At 42.2% G+C, this 23,287-nt stretch overlaps 1 protein-coding gene across 1 annotated transcript; it reads right to left on the bottom strand.

Annotated features, from left to right (window-relative positions):
- Nucleotides 1-1,635: 1,635 nt before the first annotated feature.
- Nucleotides 1,636-20,938, bottom strand: dstyk (dual serine/threonine and tyrosine protein kinase). Its single transcript, XM_052076647.1, has 14 exons — nt 20,075-20,938; nt 16,435-16,844; nt 10,096-10,602; nt 9,766-9,961; nt 8,036-8,274; nt 7,831-7,914; nt 7,575-7,751; nt 6,161-6,290; nt 5,259-5,415; nt 4,815-4,947; nt 3,717-3,830; nt 2,804-2,918; nt 2,586-2,720; nt 1,636-2,217 (listed from the first exon to the last, which is right to left on the bottom strand). Exons 1-14 carry the CDS (start codon nt 20,301-20,303, stop codon nt 2,030-2,032), a joined length of 2,814 nt encoding a protein of 937 aa, XP_051932607.1. The 5' UTR covers nt 20,304-20,938; the 3' UTR covers nt 1,636-2,029.
- Between the last annotated feature and the right edge of the window lie 2,349 nt (nt 20,939-23,287).

Raw genomic sequence — 23,287 nt, 5'->3', positions numbered from 1 at the left:
TTAATATACATGGTCGTTTTTTTCCGGCTAAAAACGCCTTACTAAATAAACATGGTGGTTTTTTTCGGCCAAAAATGCCTTATACATGGTCGTTTTTTGGGGGCTAAAAATGCCTTACTATACATGGTCGGGGGGGGGGGGGGGGGCTAAGAACGCCTTGCTATACATGGTCGTTTTTTTCGGCCAAAAACGCCTTACTATACATGGTCGTTTTTGGGGGGCTAAAAAACTCCTTACTAAACATGGTCGTTTTTTGGGGGGCTAAAAATGCCTTACTATACATGGTCGTTTTTTGGGGGCTAAAAATGCCTTACTATCCATGGTCGTTTTTTGGGGGGGGGCTAAAAACGCCTTACTATACATGGTCGTTTTTTTTTCGGCTAAAAAGGCCTTACTATACATGGTCTTTTTTTTTCCGGATAAAAACGCCTTACTATACATGGTCGTTTTTTGGGCTAAAAACGCCTTACTATACATGGTCGTTTTTTTCGGCTAAAAAGCCCGTACTATACATGGTCTTTCTTTTTTCGGATAAAAACGCCTTAATATTCATGGTTGTTGTTTTTTGTTAAAACGCCTTACTCATGGTCGCATTGTTTTATACATGTCCTCGGCTAGACCTCAGCTTCAAAATCAGTCCTTGGTCCCTGGCCTTGGAGGCAAGTCCTTGGTCCTTGGCCTTGCCTCGGAAAATTGTCCAAGTCCTTGGCCTTGACCTTGGCCTTGGCCTCGGAGTCAAGTCCTTGGCCTCGGGTTGCCGGTCCTTGGACACAACACTGCTAATTAAGGATGCTCAGTGTTGGTTAATCCATCCATTTTCTAATCCGCTTATCGTCACGAGCGTCGCAGGGGCGTGCTGGAGCCTATCCCAGCCGTCTCCGGGGCAGTAGGTGCGGGACACCCTGAACTGGTTGCCAGCCAATCAATCGTAGGGCACGCTGGGACATACAAGCATTCACGCTCACATTCACATCTTGGGACAATTTCGGTTGTTCTTTTAACCTGCCACACGTTTTGGGAATGTGGGAGGAAACCCGAGTACCCGGAAAAAAATCACGCAGGCCCGGGGAGAACATGCAAACGCCACACAGGAAGGCCGGAGCTGGAATCGAACCTTGCACCTCTGCAATGAGAGGCACACTTTTTTTTTCCAACTACGATACAACCGAAGAAAGCCTTTAGGGGACGCTGATGTTTGGCTCTGCAGACTGCAGAAATTACTTTGGATGTTGCGGAAGATCAGCAGTTTTGGGGTCTTTTTTTTTGGAGGGGGGGGGGGGTAACAAATGCCTTACAACATAAAATTGAACATGACAGCAATCCTAATTTCCCTATTTTTCCGTCTGAAGAGGGATTTCACCTTTGATCTCAAGGTCAAGTTCTCACGGACTTGGCTCAAGCCACCTCCAACACCCAACGACATATATCTACATCTAGCCTATGTTTCTTTTAAACATTTATCTCAACAAATGAGAAATGGCACGTGGGAGCTAAACAGAAAAGGAATGGCGGGGAAGAAAAATGCTTGCAGTATATTCATTTGTTCCAGTGGGAAGCATGGAAAAGTCTGTCGAATCTTGGGTGTCACATGACAAGACAGAGTGGAAAAGTATTTCAATAGCAATAACATCTGACTTGTTGTAACAGATCCTTTTATTTAAAAAAAGGTATATGTGTAGATGCAGACATTAAATACAGTCTAAAATGTATCTTATCTTTTCTTTTTTTTTTTGCTCCCAATACTTGTAACGGACGACATTTAAAAGTTGCATCTAGTAACATTTTCTGTGAATGAGTGGCAGTTAGCATGTCAAAGTGGAGGACGTCTATACAGATAAACAATAAAACAAACATCTTTGCAAACATCTGGATCCCCTCATAAATTACATAAATCTCCACATGTGAACAAGGACAAAGACATGGGTCACAATTTTTGGCTATCGAGCGTCCTTTCATAAATATGAGGAAAAAAAAATATTTTGACGACCACGATCCCCATGACGTGTGCATTAGTTTGTCGGGAGTGTTTTCAGTTCGAGTCCTCCAGGCTGCTGCTTTTCTGTTCAGAGTCATAGTTGCACAGGCGGACCATGATGCTTTGCAGGCCGGGCTCCACGATGCCGAGCAGGGGCCTCTGGGAAGGGTCGCCGTTCCAGCAGGCCTCCATCAGCTGCCAGCACTCCTCGTCGAACGAGGATAATCTTTCGGGTCGGGCACCTGGGGGCCACACGAGGACATGGAAGTGACCAAAGATGAACTTTTCCAGAGGAACTTTTAAACGTTGGTATTTGCAAGTGACATCACTGCTTTGAACACAAGCAGTGATGCAACACATCTAGTCTGGCAATAGAATAATACTCTTTAGGCATGTATTTTTAATCATTTCCGAAAAACAACTGATCGTCTCCATATATATCTGTACGCTAGTGTACATGCCAGAAAGAGCCGGGGGAGGTTTTAATTTCAGATTTTTTGTTTTTGTTTTTTTAATGAGCATGGTTGCAGAATAAATGAAAATCGCACCTCGAGATAACACAGTTTCAATCTACACCATCTATCGATGCGTCTATCAAGCGCGTGATCACCTTTTTTGACATTATTCCAGAGTTGGTCCTTGCTGGAGCATTTCTCAAAGGCTTCCGGGAGTTTTACGGAGCCGGTGCACAGGTACCAGAAGAGGATCCCGAAGGCATAGACGTCAACAGAGTTGTCATATTTTCCTGTGAGCAGGCGGCAATAACAGGAGAGGCGTGTAATTGTATTCAATATCTTCTGGGACAGTGTGACGAAAAAGCAACGGTACCCGTAAACAGCTCCGGTGCCATGTGGATGGGGGTTCCGACAATGCTGCCGGACATCATGGCCTCTGGTTTACAGAAGCCCAGGTCTGTGATTTTGGCCCGGTTCTGCTTGTCCAGCTACGATGTGAAAGGAAGGAAGGAAAGGAAGGACAACAGTCAAAACAATAAGCACTCCCACGCAGAAGCTGCAGTCGGCCACAGCTCACGGCCAGGCACTCACACGCCAACATCACACCACCATGCCCCGCCTCTTAATGGCACATGACTAATACACCGATACTGTACTACAATCAGTACAGTCTTTTCTAGGCATTTAATGCTTGTAATTTCGTGTTTACAATGTGTGCAAAAGTGTGTGTGTGTGTGTGGGGGGGTTGTAAGTTTGAATGTGTTTATAGATTGTGGTGCAGGGGATAAAATGCATCATACCTGTCTAGAAACTACAAAATATTTACCTTTAAGAGACAACTGTACATAATTTAAATCACTAAACAAGTTTAACTGAAATGGCAATATTTTCCCATTCACAGGATATAGCACGTACATGAGCACGTACAAAAAATTCTCGCGCAAGGGTGTGGCGGGAGTTTGACACGCTGCTCAACGATGATTAGTCAACAGAAGAAATCTTGAGTGTTAAAATGGGAATGGAATGTGTAAGTCAGAGAAATAGTGGCAGTGTAGTGGTGTGGTTTTGAGGACTTAATCTTATTTTATCTTTACAACGATTACATGGCACCACAAAACAATTGCACCGCTGTGTGGTTGAATAACAATGACTTGAGTATGAGTCAAAAATATCCAAGGTCTACTCAGATGACGGACAAATTGGTTAATTCGGACACCCAAACACCTTCAAATGCAATAACACAAGTGAGCTTGTCAATTTTAGCACTCGCTCGTGTTCACACTTACCAGGACATTTTTGAGCTTGATGTCTCGGTGCAAAAGGCCTTGACTGTGCAAGAAACGGATCCCCTCCACAACATCCAGCGCAATCTGAAGCCTCTCTCTCAGTGACAAACCAGCCTGACATGAAACAAAACAGAAAAGGTACATGACTTAAGTCCACAAAGGACTTTTTACATTCTTATGAATGTCACAGACAGGGGAGAAAAAAAGTGAGACCAAAAATAAACTGTCAATTTTCCACCTTTGGGGGGTGAGATTAGAATTATAACAGGGACAGGAAGGCGAAAAGTGAAAGTTTGACGGCAGAGACTCATTTCCTCTGGCAATTGTCACACAAGTGCATCTAAATCGTTAAAAAAAATCTGTGAAAGGTTAAGTATTTCATAGATTCAAAAACTATTTAAAATGTTTTGTTTCTTGAGCTGAATTTGAAATGATCAGTGAAATCAAATTTTCCCTGGTGTTGTAATTTGTTGAGATGCGTCTGTATTTTTAACATCACGCCAGACTTTAGGTCTGACGTCATTTGAAGCAGCGGTCCTCAACCACTGGGCCATGGACTAGAACTGGTTCGTGGGACATTTGGTACCGCACAGAAATACTGAACAAGAAACATTTCATAGATATTCAGAGTGTGAAAGGATTTTTGTTTAGAGAATCAAGTGCAGCCACCTGTGGATCTGTACAAACATCTCAAACTGCTCATTTCAGGCATGTGATGCATTATTAAAAAAATAAAATAAAATAACCCCAACATAGAAGCTAGCAAAGATAATGAAAAAAATATATTTGGAGAGTTTTGTTCCTCGAAAAAGTCAGACCGCCAATTTCTGAGACAGCCAACAAATTCCAAGAAAAATGTTTCTCGCTACATGTGACTGTCACACACCAAGCGTATTTTTGGACAGGCTAGTAAACGAGGCAATGAAGCCTTCAAAACCTCTGGGAAAAAAAGCACTTAATATCTGACTACAATGACAGCTACCAAAAAGTAGACTGGAAATAAGTAACACACTAGAGGGGGGTTCGGTGTTTCCCATGACCCCCAGATGCGATCGATTCGTCAAAGAGAAACGAGTTTATGGCACTCTTTAGTGTCACCTTGAGGCCGGTGTAGAGGTCTCGGTGCAAGCGCTCCATGATGAGCAGCACGGCAATGCTGGAGCCCTCCCCGTAGGTGTGGTCGATAACGGAGCCGTGGAGGTCGACGAGACGCTCGTGCTTGGGCAGCGACCTGAAGCACAAAGTGTCACATTTGTTGTCACGGCGAGTCCAGCTGGTAAGCGGGCTTCGCATTCCTCAGCAATGTGACGCTTCGAGCAACCACATGCGGAGAAGACACTTGGCACAATCCGCTGATGCGTTCGCAGAAAAGCATCAACAGCCCCAAATTTGATATTTTTTAGAAACTGAGGCGTTGCAGGGGAACTGATCACATGATATGAAGGGCTGCTTTAAAAGCCCTTTAAAAGCTTAGAAAAGACCCCTCGGACTTTTTGAAATTTAAAAAGAAATGCTCGAGACCCTCTGATGTTCCGAACTCGCCTTGTGTAGTGAAACTCCAAAGCCAGGTCGTTCCAGTGTTTATCATCCGGTGGCACCACAGACTTCAGGGCACATGGGTAGCGGCCCCCCCAACTGTCGCACAAGTACACCACTCCGTACTGGCCGCGGCCCAGCTCACGGCCTATCTTTGGTTTACCTGTTAGAAAAGACAAATGTCATCTGTTACAAAGAACAAAATAATAATACGGGCGAAAAGGAATGTTAGCGGGGAAGTCAAGTCACAAATTTTCTTTACAATATGTTCGATGCGCACCATGAGTCGCAACACGGTATTCTGATTAATACTGCATTTGCGGAATATGAATCAAGGAGCAAAGAGCTGTCGACTGAAAGTGATCTTACTGCTACTGAGGGATTCGATAATGACCGATCACAGCTCACCTGTTTTCTGGGTTTAATTACGTAACGTTCACAAGGTGGGATAGGGGTAAGTTTTCAACTTTAAACATTCGAGTTGAAGTTGGGTGGAAAAAAAAAAAGCAGCGAGATGGTGACTCACCATGAAGGTCATTATGAAAAACTAACAAAAGAAGTCAAACCACAATAGGAAAAAAAACATTTAAATGCTTTTGAAAAACAAAAAATAACAAATTGTCTTTGACAAGAGAGGATCTTTCAGGGTTAATTTTAAAACGATTTAATTTGGTATTGTTGTATGTTCGTCCAGAGGGAGGAAAGTCAAATGGTCCTGTGAGAATTGTAGTGTACGTTCACCTCACCTGACAAATGTTCCATATATTTAAAAATCTAAAACTGATAAAAACTCAATTAAAATGAAGCATTAAAATTACAAACTTCATCTAAAAACAAATTAAAACAAACTCAATTTTTAAAAAAAAAACAACAACTTGGTCATATTTAACGATGATCACGCTGCTCACCATGCAGCAGCACGTCTCGGAGGGAGCGGCTTTCGAGTGAGAGGCGGGCCAGTCGTGGGGCGTGGTCCTTCCTTACGCGCAGCCACAGGTCCTCGGTGCGCTCCAATCGCCCCGTGTGGCCCTCCTCCAGCTGCGAGCGGACACACAGAAAATGCCACAGGGTGAGCATTCACAAGTTGTGGTTTGTGTTGATGACTTTCATTCATCAACAGCTCCGGTGCGTTTTCTGGAACAAAGATTTGCCATGTTTGGTGGCTTGGCTGGTTCCTTTGATGAAACACCACAGCGCCCCATTTCTCACCGCCAAGCAGTATTGACCTCCCTGACGTTGTGGTCGTTTGTCAAATTAATAAATGCGGCCTTCCTCGCCAACACAAACTTACAGGGATGAATGCTATTTTTCTAAGTCGACAGCCACCATAAATCAATGTTTGTCCAAGCATCCCTTTTCAGAAAATCCCTCCTACAGGTTTGTGCTCTCATCAGTCTTGCTCTAGACACTCGAAGTTGGCATGAGAGCGGCTTTGAAGCCAAGTTCACACCGACACTGGATTGCAGCAGGTTTCAGATGAGGGGGCTGCTCGATTATGAAAAAAAAAATATTCATCACGTTTATTTAGGCATTGATTGAAATCACGATTATTCAAACAGTCATTTACATTGGGTACAAAACGAGAAATTGTTTAAACGTAAAAAAGATTAAGACAAATCAAATTCTTCGAAACACAATAAAGATGTCAGCTTCTTTTGGACCAAACAAAATTTTTACAATTAGTTATTTATTAATTTTTTAAAAGGTTCCAAATTCAAGTATGGTTTCTTTTTATGAAACATAGTCCATTAGACTTGCTTGATAAGCACTGTTTTGGAACATTTGAATAAATATTTCAATCGTTTTTTCAAGTGCAAATTTTCAACTCAAATATCCTCACGATAGCATTAGACACCGTAAAATAAATAAATGAATGAATGAATGAAGATAGCAAGCTAGCTAGCCCCGTGTGGCCTTCCTAGCTAGCTAGCTGGAGGAAGGTTAGCTTGCTATCTTTATTCATCTATCCATTTAGCTAGCTAGCTAGATATATCTGGTCATCTTTGTTGCTTCTGTAGGTTAATCGGCTTCGATACTCGATAATTATTCACAGATAGAGAGGCAAGGAGAGTGAGGCGGAGCTTATTTTAAGCAGCATATTCGTTTTTTTCAGAATGACCTTGCAAACTAGGATGGATGGAGAAAATAGACAAGGCACGAATGAAACACAGTTTTACAGTCAATATAAGAAAATCCTCTAGAGTTGAATCAGTGATTTGAGGTTTGTTCTCTCAGAGTGCTGGCTGTATAGATGGTTAGTGATTTACTATATTTGAGGTAAATGTAGGGGCAAGGAGCAAAAGGAGATGTGGACATATTAACCTGACGCAGGGATGCTGCAAAAGCCTCATGGGAGCTGTTGAGGCGGGTTCTGAACTGGGAGCAGATGCTTCGGGCCAGTTTGGCAGCACTGAGACTTTCAATGGCGTCCTGGGCCACTTTGCGCTTCCATTCGTGCGAGATGGCAGGTGGGTTCACAAATGTTATCCGGTGGATGATCTGAAAGAGGCACATGATCACCCTGGAGGCGTGGATCGCCACGTCGGTTCGAAATATGACGTTTTCTCGAATGGATTACCTGTTTGATTTGCTCCCACACGAGTCGCGTGACGGAGGATCCCGAATGAAAGGTGACCTCGACGTGATAGGCGGCGTTCAATAACTAGAACAGATACACAGGGCAAGATGACATGAGTTAGTTGCGATCATCCGTAGTTCGTTACACCGAGTTTGTTGCTTGTCTACTTCTTCTTCTGTGTGATGGACGACCAATGTCTGTGCACCTGTTTGAGGTGATTGGAGGTGATGTTGTGTACGGATGAGTCGATGTGGGACTTCTCCAGACTGTTGAGACATCGCTCCAGTGTTCCCACAAAACTCTCTCTCAAATAGTCCACAGAGCTGATGAGCTTGTTAGCCACAGCCTGATTCAGACGCAACACAATCAGCTCCTGGATCTGGTGGATGCAAGACTTGATCTCCTTTGACGTAACAGGCTCGCCGTTGGTTGTGACTATTATGTCTGCAGTCAAACAAAAGAACAGCACTTTACGTTAGCAATTACATTTACTTTCCATTTTATATACGTGTGTGTGTGTGCGTTTCTAAGTGCATGCATGCAACACTTTATATTTTTATGACAATTAAAAATCTTTATTCTCTAAAAGTGCATGAAGTCAACTCGCCTTCGGCAATCATTTGTGTGTGTTTTGCAATATGCTACGCATCCAAGGGTCAGTTCAGTACCGGTACTTTTATTTTAGTTCTTGTCATACACCTTTATTTATGTAGCGCTTTCATAACAGTTGGTGTTAATACATTCTTTAGGATTGTATGACCGTCAAGAATGTTAAAATGTTCCTTAAGATAGTGATATGTATGATCTTGTGATGTGTTTAATGAACATGGCGGCTAGCTATATTATTTTAAAAATAGATAAAAGTTATTAAATGCACACACAAATAAAATAATGTTATAAAACAAATTATAGACAAAATATAAACTTTTTTATGGCTGCAAATGGCATGCATATGTGAAGTATCTCCTTAAATATGCTTTTACGTAATATGAATGTGAATAAATCAGAAGACAACCAGCATTCAAGAATTGATTATGTTTTACCACAGCAATGGTTGGAACCACTTCATATGGTATGCTAAAAAATATCAAGCACATTTTCCCCCCGTTTGATCCCACATCTCTCCCCCTCTCAGATTAAAATTGCAGCTAGTATTGGCATCCCTCCCCCCGAATAACCTGAGAGGATTAGTCTGCCATGTCACAACCTCAGTCTTACAGGGCAAACCCTTTCCATTCTAAAACAGCAGAACATTCTGATTAATACTGTGCTTGTGGAGTATGAATGAAGCAGCAAATTCCACACGTTTTTGTCCATCTCAGGGGGCGGCCTATTACGCCATTTTCTGTCGACTGATAATGACATCCGATTTGCTCAGGGCTGAGGTAACGACCAATCACGTCATGTGATCAACTACAAGATTGACATATTCCTTTAGGACCGAAACGCTAAACATTCATTTGTTGCGTCTTTCCAACAAATTCCTTAAAAATCTCTTCTGGTAACCAAACGGTTTGACTGGCTCATTTTAGTCATGTGACCACAACAGCAGTACACAGGCAGTACACTGTCTGTGATCATGGATTGGGAGAGGGAAAGAAATTGCAGTGTGACCGCATACATTGAGTACTTTATCTTGACTCATAGCAAGTGACTGTGAATCCGCATGAGACCGGATCCGGGCCGAAGTTCGCCAAGAAGATGGCTGCACTAGACTTTTCACGGGGGCGATTTCGCAATTGTCTAAAAAAGATCAAATGTTGGCAAACAAACGGTGATATTTATAAGGTTATTTTTATGAGACTGCGAGCATAAAGACAAGCGAGATCAAATGTTGGCAAACAAACGGTGATATTGATAAGGTTATTTTTATGAGACTGCGAGCATAAAGACAAGCGGGTCTTTTCATAACTCGCCTGATGTAAACGAACTTACCCGTAAACTCCAAGTTGGCAGCATCCTCAAGCAATTGCTCTTTCATGCTGCTAAGTGTCTCCACAATCATTTCCTTCATCTCCTCTTGTTTGCGGTTAGCAATCGCCATGAGGGAGGTGAACAATTCCCCTTCTTTCTCACGGGTATATTCCAGCCTGCGGGGGGTTATCTGCAGGTCTCTCTGCATGTCAAAGGCCTGCAGGAGGGGGGTGGGGGTTGGGGGGTGTCACAATGGACAAATGCTGCTGCTTACTGTTTGGTTCATGTGCACGTTAAAGATAAACTCTTGCCACTACCGGTCATATGTTTATCAGGCAGAACTTATCCGACCTGGTTAATGAAAAGATCGAGGCAGCGACAGTGGAGCCCGTTGAGCAGGCTGGCGGCCTCCACCTGTTGGTTTTGTAGCACCTGGCGGGTAAAAGGCACCAGCAGCCTGTGTAATCTTTCGAAGGCTTCACCAAGCATGCTTTGCGGCTTGGCACCCGGGACGGGCATCTGCGTGGGGGCCCCGCAGGAGCAATTTCCCGTCGGGCCGCTAAGAAAGCCGAGGGAGAGCAGCTGCTTATGGAGAGCGCTCTTCTCCCGCTCCTTGTCCTTCTCTACGCGGCGGCTGGGCTCCGGCGAGGCTGCCGGCATCGTGTCGGGGAGGCGGATGAAACAGATGGGAAAGGAGAGCATCTCCTTGACTTTCCGAAGCTCGGCCACCTGCTCCGCGTTTAAGGAATCCTCCTTGGTGGCATACAGTATGATCGGGATCACATTCCGAGTACAGTCTTCGAGGGCCTCTTGCATAGGCTGGACGCTCGCACAAGGCACCATCATGACCTTTGCTTCCTGATGAGGAAACACAAACATTTGGGGGCATTTACAACTGATAGCCAGAAATGCACATCCCTTCTCCGAGCTCCCCGCAAAATCATACAATACTAAAATACAAGTTCCAGATTTTTGGAGACTTGAAGTCACGCTTTTTTTGGTCATACTTTGGCTGGTCCTGCGACAGGTTTGACTTCGGTCAGGGTTTGCTTAGAGAGCACAAATAAAAATGCATATAACATGCTGTACATGGAGTAAAATCTGACATAAAAACAAAGACCGGTAAAACAGACATTGTGGTGTATTATCACAATCAGTATTCAATACCACTAATATACTTGTCGATTTGTTTTCATCTTTTAAATCAAGCAGGGTTGCTAGCACTTTTCTCTGTGGTGTATAAACAACATTTGCTTTCACTTAACAGGAACTTTAAATAAAAAAAGTGTAACAAACAAACATCCTGGAATATCGTCTCAATGTAAAGGGTCATCCACAACGCTTCATGAAATCAGATTACGTTTTTACCTAATCCGGTTAATGGGAAAAGCGCAATGAATTTAACCTCATTGGCCGAGGTAATTACCGTACATACTAACCCAGATTCCAGATCAGTTCCACACAACCGTATAAAATTGTGAAGCAGGCATGAGGGATAAATGTCAGTGTATTCATTTGAGAAGCTGAACGAAACGTAATTTTAGGGACGGTTTCTTTGGTTGTTTTGAAGTGGGGGAAAAAAAAGGTTGCTTTAAAGTCTCTTCAAAGAGGGAAGACCTCGGCTGAGAAAGAAGTGAGCAAAATTGTTTTCACACTGAGAATAAGCGGTTCAGATAATGAATGAATGGATGTCTTGCAAATGACATTTGAGGCACTGTATTTGCAGTATCATCCCACAAAGGAAATGGGTACTGGTATCTATTAGCAGACTTTCCGTGCGGCAATAAAAGTTATTTCAACAGTTACATAGTGACAGGTAGTGCCAATATCTTTTAGTAGCGGCTAAAATTAAGTTGAGGCAGTAAATGTATATGTGGAAACCACTGCAGCTGGGATATTTTATTTAACGGAGCCAATCAATGATGTGAATTAAAGCTCATACTTAAAGATACAAAGAATGAGCATAAAATGCAAAATATCGACAGATCCAGTCAAGCCAATTGTATGTAAAGTCAACTTTTTTAAATTACTGTATAGGATAGTTTTTTAAAATCATAATTTGAAAATGCATTTTAAGGGGACATCGACCAGCAAGTACAAGTGTGACTATGTAAGTCAATCTGATAAGTGACGTAAACAAAAAAACTGTACAGCTGCGATTTAAAAAAAATATTTTTAAAAATGTAATTAAATGAATGATAATTGCTGGTTACTTTGCTGTGGCACACACGCAGTTTTCGCTCATTCAGTTTTAGATCATTGTTGTTTTATGACAAAGCGTTTGGCACTAAACAGCCATTTAAGAAAGAAGTGGATGTTGGCAAACATTCAGCTAAAGAACGAGATTATCTCCTTTGACAGGGAGTGGAGAGCAAAATGAGAACACAGAGTGCATATTTGGCTTTTGAACGTGTACAGAATGCTAAACATTTGGCTACTTTAACCTAAAGTGGTAAATATAGATGAGCATTACTGCTACCCAGCAGCAGCCACACTTCGAGCTCACTCAATGAAAACGTGTCAAGACGCAAAATGTAAACGATCACTAGAACAATATTTCTTCTCTCACGGTTGTTCTTGGTTGCTCCTTCATGTACTTTGTAGTTTTTAAGGGAGACACAATTTTTGTCAGACCAAACTGTAGTTTTCAACTGACTATTATTTGTATCTGCATGTACAGGACAAAATCGAATTTTCATTATGTAAAAGTACAGAATGAACTGATTATGTCCAACCTTAGCGGTTCCACTGTGAGTTATATGTGGAAAGGCAGCGACCGTTACCTACTGGCGATTTGCGGAATAAATAAAAACAGAGGTTGTGATGGTAAAGGGGCAGACATAGCAACACAAAGGAGACAGTCAGTGCCATCTCCAAGAAACAACTGAGCCGCCTTTCTGGAACAAAGATAGCCTGCAAGCATCCAGAGAAATACAGTGTTTGGCTCTCTCAGTTTCTGAGATCTCAGTTGATCTCAGAAAGACCCTAAAAGAAAAACCTCAGTGTGGGTGTCTCTTTATTACTTAATTTATTATTTGAATTATTTTGGGGGGCAGGAGGGGAAAAAAATATTTTGTTGCAGACGCATGCACTCAGTTCGCAGCACGGCTGCCAGTGAGGAACACACAGAAAGAAAAAAGATGCCCATGGTCTGGGATCGCTTTAAACTGTGTTGGGGGGGGGGGGGGGGGGGGGAGAATAACCATCTTCTACTACATCGTCGTTCCCTGTTAAACTCGTGTGGGTGCGAGTTAGAAGCTTCTCCAGCTAACTCCTAGCTTACTCTTGCGGTTAACATGGTCTCATATTAACACAATACTAAGCATTGATTCGAGTGTCAGTTTAAAGTGACTTTATTATTGTGGGAAATGTGAACCAAAAAAAAAAAAGATCAAGCAAGCATGAGAGTATTTTTTTCATACATCCTCCTTATATCCATATCTTATATCCATTAACTCATTCAGTACCAGCCAATTCTAGACCAAGTCTGAAAAGACGTTTAAAAACGTCTTTGGGAGTGAATGACTTAACGGCTGCGAGGAGTATTTGAGCTGGCAAGGGAGAAAATTAAGATGAAATGTTTACTTTGAGACGAATAGCATGTTAAAATACATGAACATTAGCCAACAGTAGTGTTATTTGTACGCTTGAGGCACGCGGAAGCGGGCGATGCGAAAGCCAAGCCGGCAAAGTGCGAGGTGTAATCGATTTTAAAAAGGTTCCTTCGTAAAGGTCGTACTAAGGCCAAAATAAAAAGTCTTTTTTTAAATGGATTTTTGCTAACTCACTACGATTATCGAGCACTTCAAGACATCAGACTATTTCATTGTTACACCAAGATTGTTCAAGTTGCGGGCGTTTGTGAACGAGTCAGCTGTCCTGTATAATTCGTGGAGCGCCGTTATGTACATTTAAAAGAAATATGACGACAGCTCGGGACCCTTAGTCCTTTGGGTGCCAAAATAGAGCCACACTGGGACGAGGAGGACGAACTAATTAGCAAGTGTCTCCTTCATCTGCAGGAGGGCCACGACTGTGGCAGCAGCGTGCGAATACCGCAGCGAGCAGAGAGATTCTGTGCTCCACAAAACTGACCAACACACTAATCTCTCTTCCATTGAGCAGAAACCTCAGGCTGGTTTAGTCCCTAAGAAGGAACATGTGCTCATTAACTGGCGCGTGAAAATCTTCCACAGCTTCTTGAAAGCAAAACATCCAGCCCTTTCCATCAGCGCCGGCTGACGACATTCATCGACTTCAAACGCACAAAATTGGAATCAGAATCGAATATTTTTTCCTAATCTCTGATAAAGAATTCAGGATCAGTACTTTAACTTATTTTTCATTGCTGAGCCCCAAAAGTAATAGCAAATAATGCCAATTTTATCCGGAAATTTTCACCATGTCACTTTTCTCACTACACAAGTACAAAACATTTTTTCCAGATGCCAAAGATTCTGTTGTATCTATGGCAACTTCTTCATAACCAAGGGAATTTCCCCATCCCCCGACACAACCTAGTCATGTGAATCACACCAGACCAGCGGCATTACGTAAGGGGGTTAGGCGGGTGGGCTGCCCAGGGGCAGGCACGAGGCGTGGCGTCTCCGAATTTGATACGAGTGGTTTGGAGTGTCTGGATGACAAAAAGTTTCCGTGTCACACGTTACTGATCACTGACCATTCCAAAATCGATTCACTCCCCCAAGCTCGTTGGGATTTTCATCTTTCATCAGAGTAGGTTTGTTAAACTGTGAGCAAGAATACTAAACTTTTCCCACATGGCTTCACCAGTTAGCCAAGAGAAGTGAAGCACGTACAGTATTCTAAAAAACAAAAGCACATTTGTATTCGTTGTGGACGGTGGTTGTTGAATTGACCATCACTTAGGACAAGATTTCTTAATTAGAATGTTACTAAAACCGCATGATTCAAATTTAAACCAAAACCATGATGGGGGAAAATAGGCCTCATAAGTCAAGCAGAAAATGAGGTCGAACCAGCATCGTGCCTGACGTCATGTGAGATGTCGACTTGTCTTGTGAAACTTTGACTAAGTGATGACATTGAAGCTTAACGCCGCAATTTCCAAGGCATGACATATCTCACAGAGCACATTGACGTCATCATAAAGTCCAGAAAATATGGGAAAAGAGTGACACGACCCATGGAGTGGGGTTCCCTCTAAAAATGGATGAAAAAACAAGAGGAAAACTGGTCAGTCGGGCTGCCTCGAGGCCAATAGCAACACAGAGATTATTGAGGGGTTGAGGAAAGATTTCTGGCAAGCATCGGCTGTTTAGTACATGTGACAACAAAATATCAAAAGTGGAGGCGGTGGCGTTAGATTGTGAGGATGTTTTTCTTCAGCTGAAACTGGGGCCTAATTTTCAACAGTTCCAAAAGTTCACAAAACCTTCAGACTTCCGTGAGAAAAAAAAAATTCTAACATTTTATTTGGGGTTAATCGGGGTCACTTTAAATAGTGGCCGTTGTGTCCCGACTATCATTGAACACTGACGTGGGCAATTAACTTTGCAAATGGGCCACGTGAGAAACGGAACGCTTCCCAAGTCAACATGCGAACCTCAACTTTATTCAATACTTTGTATTGTTAATGTATTGAGAAAATTAATAGTGTCTTTTTTTTAAAATAGAGAACTCTGCACCCAAAAATGGACAGTCTAGGAAACTGGAGATTTGCGTACAGTATTATCAGGCCAAATCCTCCAGGCCTGCTCCCCTCCAATGTGCAGGAAATGTTAAGAACATTAGGATGTTGTTGTTGTTGTTGTTTTGGTCTCTTTTATGGAAAAATATTTGCTAGAGGAGTCGGAAAAGTCACAAAATAGAGCAAAACTCTGCTAAGTTGGCAACACCATAGACAAATCTCTTGCTGAGTATTTCAATTATACCAACATGCATATACGAACAGGGGGGGGGGGGGGTGTCGAACTTTCATAGTGTACATCCCATAGTCAGCTGTTTAGAGGGGTTAACAGGCTAGTGAGAAAAGACTCACCTGCCAGGCACACAGGATAATGCCTCCCCCTTTCCTGTTCATCAGCCTTTCACCAAAGAGTGAGTGCAGATGCAATTTTCTATTGTTGTTTGTTAAGTTGTACTGCACAGTCCACGGAGCTTTATCGATATTTATTTTCATGTTGACTCTGGCTGCGAAACGTGTTTTTTTTTTTTTTTTTACACAGATGAGAACAATTATGACAGTTAACAATCTTTAAATGCTGCCGGCACGTTTATATGATGTCGAAATTCAAACCCTTGGGAAAGGATTCATTCCAATTCTAAACGAGAGAGTGAAAAATGTAAAAACATTTTTAAAATAAAACTTGGAAGAGGAACATCATCACAGAATGGATTATGGTTATCTACAGGGGGTTCTCCACTTGACAGCAAAATACAGCTTGACATAAAAACGCACGTGGAAAGAAAACGTGTCGCTCTTCAAACAACAATTGAATTTCATCCAGTGTTTGCAAAGTGAAAAAATTCCAAACATTCCTCAAATATTAACTCAGCCTAAATAAATAAAAGCTTGTAGGGATGTCCATGTGTGATTTTGCTCAAATCGAACGATTTTTACCGAGGCCGCTTCATTTGCTTTCCATCAATAGCCGAAAGTAAAGGGAATGTTGCAAACCGATGGCGATTCGGTTCCTAAAACCCTACCTGAAGTAAAGGGTGATGCAGGGTGATCTCCAGCTCAGCGAGCCGGTGTGCGGGGTCCTCGCATTCCTCGTGGATCTCCAGGTCCTCGAGTGGCACCGTATCCCAACGGCCGCGATTCGCCGCCAACTGGTGCACCAGCTCGTACTGGCCGGGCAGCGCCAGACTAAGTCGCGTCTGTCTCCCGTGGGTGAAACACAACTTCCGCCTCTTGCACGGGGTGCCCTGGACACCTCCGCAAGGTTCGCCGGCCTCGGGGCCCAGCGGCAGCAGTCTCTCGCCCAGTAGGCAGTTGAGTAGCTGATAGCGAGCAGTGCAGTTCTGCCCCAGCACCAAGATGTATGGGGCAGCACCCACGGTGTTGCGCAGGAACTCTTCTTCGTGGCTCGGAAAAGCGATGCAGCTTAATTGCCCTGTGGAGAGACATCAAATAAGAAGGTCCGTTAAACCGTCATCAATCATTATGTCCACCGCTACAGTGAACCACCGTTTATCGTGGGATGGTAGATACGTTCAAGATCCACACACGGTGGCTTAAAATCTGCAACACAGAGAGACCATGTGAAATTTTTTCTACAGTTTTGGCATCACGCACCTCGTTATCTGATTGTGGGATTCAATGTCAGTCTGTGAAGCACGCACAGTTCAATATTAATAAAGTCTTTCTTGGATGAATTCGTTTTGTGACCACAGTCAGACCTTGAAACAGTCGTCCCACTAAAATCGATGGAAACACCATAAACTCATATCAGCCGTACTCATAAGTAAAAGCACAATGTTATGAAGAAAAGAAGAAAAAAAGATCACAATACTCATCGTCGACACATACTGCAGAGGAGTCGCCAAAGTATCGGGAAAAAAAACTCCCAAGTCAGGAAACTCGTAAGTCAAGGTTCCACCGTTTTATGCTTTGCTCCGTTTTGTGCAAAAAGCAGAGAAATTCCACGTGATCCCTTTCAGCTTTGAGGGGGAATTTTGCAGGATCACAGAGTAGAAGATGCAATAAATAGACAGATAGACAGATAAACATTTAATCAAATCTTTGCGAGTCATCCTAAAAGGCTATCAATCACACTAATCGTCAACGTGACTCAACAGGGTTGCAGACAATTACATAAGGACCAGAAAGTAGCACAAGGAGACACATTTTTTCCATTTCGCCTCCATATCAACCCATTACTTGATCGTTTACGGTGATTGGGACGCATTCCCGGATCAAACACTCAGCTCATTATTTGCTCAAACGTTGTCGGTGTGAAACAAGCGGACTAAATTGTGGAACAATCGCCTGGAACCATGTGATTCAAATCTATGTCAAGATATGTAAGGCCGGATGAATCTAGTGTTTTAGAAAGTGAGGACACGTGCTCGGCTGCTCCCATGAAAGGGGGCCTTATCCTATGCTTTCTGTTGAGTATGACTCATCTAATGTTCAGCACTGTTCCGTGCAAGCTGAAAAGAGTTATTTCCATCTTTTGGGTGAGCATGATATCAGTAAGCGCTTAGTCTTTAGTCACAGGTTTTCACAAAATTTCTTGAAATTCAATGAAAAGAAGACAGAGGTGATATTGTTTGGTCCCAGTGGCCCTTGTACATTCCATCCTGTAGACTTGGGCCCCCTGTCTCCTTATCTGAAATCAACGGTCTCAAACTTGGGCTAAACTGGATGGTGATTTCAAACTCGATCTGCAAATTGGTTCCGTTGTTAAATCCAGCTTCTTTCACCTTAGACAGCTGGCCAAAATAAAACCTCTCCTCTCACATGAACACTTTGAGACAGTAATTCATGCCTTTGTCACATCCCGGCTCGATTACTGCAATGCCCTTTACTTTGGAGTCAGACAGTCCTCCATTAAGCGAATTCAGCTGGTCCAGAATGCCGCTGCTCGCCTCTTGACTGGTACTCGTAAGAGGGAGCACATAACTCCTACTCTGACATCTCTTCACTGGCTCCCCATTCATTTTAGAGTTATTTTCAAGATCCTCCTCTTTGTTTTCAAATCTCTGAATAATCTCGCGCCACCTTACCTCTCTGAGCTCATCCGCCCCTACACACCTGCCCGGCGCCTCAGGTCTGTGGACCAGACATTATACCAAGGACTAAACTGAGGCTCAGAGGGGATCGAGCCTTTTCTGTTGCTGGTCCCTCTCTGGAATGACCTCCCACTGAACATTCGGCAAGCCTCCTCGCTGCCCATCTTCAAAGCCCTCCTCAAAACTCACTTGTATTCTTTGGCATTCGACTCAGAATGACTTAGATTTGTTCTTGGTTTTACTGTTTGGTGCTTTCTACCGCCTTTATTACCGATTTGTCTTACTGTTTATTGTGCATTTTATTTTGCTCCATGTACAGCACTTTGTATGCAGTGATGGCTGTTTGAAAGTGCACTATAAATACTGTTGACTTGACTTGACAGGTAGCGGTCACTCGGGGTGGAGAAAGAGAAAGAAAACATACAGTCGGCATTTGAAAATGGACATTTTTAAAGTCATTATCGAGCAACACATCACATCTAGAAGAAATTACTAAATTGGTCACAGCAGAGATCACATGCGCAATCTAATTGACAAAAACTTTAAACAAGACTTTCCGACAGCAAAGCCAAGTAGCTATTGTAAACAAACGTGGATTCCTCTTTGCTTTGTTTGACAGTAAGCTTCAACTGGGAGTGGCAATTAACAATGTTAAGCCTCTTTTTTCCACAAACTGCTGCTTGTTGTGAAGTGAGACTGACTTCACTGCCACCTTACAGCTCTCGTATCTCAAATTTTTGCTCACAAGTCAAGGCCAAAAATCGTCCGAATGATGGCTCATATCTTGAACAGGGTTTCTGAAGCTATAACCAAGTCTAATTTAAAGTTTTGTTTTGTTTTTGCTGCGCAACTTAAAACAAATGTCCAACAAAATAAACAAAACAAGTCCAACTGCATACACACACATTCCTATCCACATATCTACATACATACGGATGTCGGTTGATTAAAATGTTTAATCTTAATCAATCGCGTGAGTTCCATAGTTCACGCGTGACGAATAACAAGATACCTGTAATTACACATTTTATATCTGTTAAAAATTAACAATAATTATCACGTTTTTCATACACGTTAACATAAAAGTGAAGGCCAATGCTTACCCTTCTGAGAGTTGTACCAATCTTGATTGGTGCCAAGTACGAATGGCAGCCTATCAACGTTTTTTTTTTAATTGAATACATGCTTCTGGACATTGTATTTAATGTTTTTAAATGTCATTAAAAGCCTGAATATCACCGTGTCTATTTAATGACTTTCAGTATGTTTTAATGAGCCACAGAAGCGCAGTTGAAAAAAACGAGTGGGGTCACTCACATCTCAGGACACCACTGCATTCTGTTGGATGAATGGCAACAGGTGCATACACAGGTTAACTGTACATTGTGACATCTAGTTGGAGAGCATGGAATTGTTCTTCCTGTCACTATATGTTGCAGGCATAAATAGGTGAACAAAGAGGGCGTTAAATTGGCATATTTTTTCTGAATTTAGGGAAATTTGATGATTTCCAACAGTGGTTGGGAATCACTGGCATATGCAAATCGATAAGCACAATAAATAACTACGTGTTTGCAAGGATGCTGAAGAAGGCTGGATGTTGACCCACCTGCCTCCAGGGAAGCGGACTCCGAGCTCATGGCTGATGCACATGCATTGCTGTAGTTCTGTCTGATTTCCCGGAAGAAGGCATTGGTCTCTTTGAGGTTCTTCTTGAGCAGAGCGGAGTGTTTATTGTAGCTGCTGAATATCCGTGTGAGCTCCCGAGTTAGGGGGGTGCTTTTTTGCTGCACATTCCCCTCCATGGCAAATTTGTGTGCTCCTAGCTTGTGCGACATCGCAGCGACAACAAGAGCTAGCTTACCGACTTCATCCGCCGTTACGTCTGCATTTTGTGTCAGTCGTTGGAGGCCCGTGAGATATGTTTTTCAAGAGCACTGGGAGGTTGACGGCGGGGGGGGGGGAGTCGAGAAATGTGCTAAATTGTGATCGCCCACATGGTAATCCCCGCCTGGGTTAGCGTTGTTAGCCGGTTGGCAATGCCTGTTCGCTCTCGTCTTGGCCTGACACGACAATCATCGCCGTTAATGTCCAGGAAGAGCGCGCTGGAACAATGTGACAGCCATACAGTTCGGGGATAACCACCTCTTTGACCTCGCAGTCTGTGGACCAAAACGACACAAGGCGCCAACTCAAAAAAACGTGGAAGTTTTCCGAGTGACGCTTCGGGGAGAAATATCTTCCCACACTGCCGCCGACCAAGACGAACCAATGTACACCTTTCCAAACACGGCGCCAAAATAAAAGTAGTGTCTCTCGGGGACGATGAGGAGGCAAAAGGTGGCCTCGTGTGGTGCCGTACGAGGGAGCAAGTCTTGCGGCAACGTAGAAACCATCAAATCACAGCAAAACAGAAAATCCGTCAGATTGAAGTTATGGAAAATAGAGGGCGGGGTCCCGGCAGGGAAAGGCACTCTGGGAAATGTAGGCTCATGCCGTTTTGTTTTGTTGCATTTCCTCATTTCCCAGAAAATAAATTGGAACTTTTCGACTTCCCTTCGCTCAAATTAATCACACACACAATCATGCATATTAAATATATTGTCATCATTAACACATTTTGTTAGGGTTAATATTAAACACGTACCGTAACTGTGCGAGCTGTACAATGATGCCGTTGTGTCAAGTTTCCATATATTATTTAGCTCCCTCTATTGGCAAATTGGCTATATTACAAAAACATCACCTTCAACGTTATGGAAAGCTCAAAAGAGCCAAAATTAAATACATGATTACAACGTTATTTATGTATTCCATGATAATTGTAAATAAATAAATAAATACATGTTTTTTTCAGTTACAATGAATTAAATGTTCATATTACGGTTTTAACTGCTTCATTAAAATTTAACATTTTAATGTATTAATTCAAATCGGAATAACTGTATGTATGTAATTGTTTAATTTGAATTAGAATCACACACGTGTTATTCCATTATGAATCAACACGTTCGTGTATTTATTTATTTCATTATAATTTGATTAAGTATATACCGTACATGCTTTATTCTCATTTTAATAACGCATTGTGGATGAAAATATTTCATTATAATTTATGAAGGTGTTGTGAATGTATTCTTTTATTTATATTTATATATTATGTATATATTTATTTATATTTACGTATTTAATTATAAACTAAAATAGATTAGTAAGCATTGTTATACCCGTAATTACCACCATGAGCTAACATATACAGCACTTAATACTGTACCCTCGTCATTTACAACATCGTATCTTGACTGTGCAAGTAGAAATTATTAAAGTATTTCATTATTTATGCAGCCGGCCCACGTAATTTTTGGATATCATATTCAATAAATTCTCCTGCTCACAAATTTTAATGTGAACAGGGTTCTACACCATACACAATGTAGGAATATGCGATAAAATAAATTGCTTTTTTTCATTTTCATTATAGATAGGAGAAATGTATTGTATTGTATTGTATATTACACTGTAAACCATTTCTGTTTGGACGCCGCCCTCTTGTGGATATTTGCTCCAATGACACTGCTGTCACTCCTACCTACACATTGAGAAATTGAGACAACTATCACTGTGCCGAGGCCCGAGTCACACGAGTGTGTCGTGAGAGATTTTCGTGCCCTGTAGAAAGTTATTGCGTTTCACCTAACTGATCTGAAAATGATCATGCATTACCTACAAATCATGTATCTTTTTAATCGAGCGAAAACAACAATTCAAAGTGGCAGGCCGAACAATTAAATGTTCTTCCACTAGATGGCAGGAGATGCAATACAATACAGTGCATCTATATAGCGTTTCCGCAACAGCTACAGCTGTAACAGTGTGCTTTACAGAAGTGTTCCATAAAATAACAATAAAATATAACAGAACACACAACCTAAAACATGGACAGTCATACAATCGAAACAACTATTCCTACATAGGCCTTGTTGTTCGAAGCAGTTATAGGTGAAAGAGGAGATAATCAAAGTCTCCCTACACCAGTAGACCAGAGATGTCATGCTCAAAACGTGCATGACGTCCCACACGTCGGCTACTAGCTAAGTGTGAAAGTAAACAAGAAGCTGTCGTCCATTGACGTTAAAAGAAATTTGTTCACTTCTGTCAATTTTATATCGGCTTCAATTCCATGCAACGACTCTCACTCCCAAAAAGGTATCTGCGTACCGCGCCTGCGCTCCTCTATCATCATCCTCAGCTCCACCAACGCATACTGTCCAACAGCGCCAACATTGCCGCTGAACAAAACTGGGCTGTGAAAAATAATGCCCATTACTGCCGAAAACCCCCCACAAGCGGCTACAGTCAAATTGCGCCAACATTCCACCTTTCAAAATCAATGTGACACATTCTGTCGAGAAGGCGCAACCATCAAGCACAGATTCTTCTCATTCAACAAATGTCGTGGCCAAAACGGTAAAACAGTCCACAACGGGTCCATATGACAAAAGACAAAAACAGCAACAAAAAAAAAAAAACAGAGCCTGCCAACTAAGGCACCATATTAAAGTTAATTAACTGTGTAACAACAGAATAGCTTTATGGACGATTAAACATGCCTGCATTTAAAGTAAGTCAGTTTGTTAATACATTGAGAAAAAATACAGTACTTCCTTTTTGAGACATTTTTGTTTGGTGATGTGGTGTGATGCGTTTCTTTTCTTAAAATGTGTCCTATGGCTGTTTAGATCTCTTACTTTCAGTAAGTATAGACAACCTAATCAAACAATAGCAATTTGAGAAAGACTGTTATGGTATTTGGGTTTATACT

Source organism: Hippocampus zosterae, chromosome 9 (genome assembly GCF_025434085.1).
Source record: "Hippocampus zosterae strain Florida chromosome 9, ASM2543408v3, whole genome shotgun sequence".
Lineage (NCBI taxonomy): Eukaryota > Metazoa > Chordata > Actinopteri > Syngnathiformes > Syngnathidae > Hippocampus > Hippocampus zosterae.
This window is presented reverse-complemented; position numbering and strand designations above follow the sequence as displayed.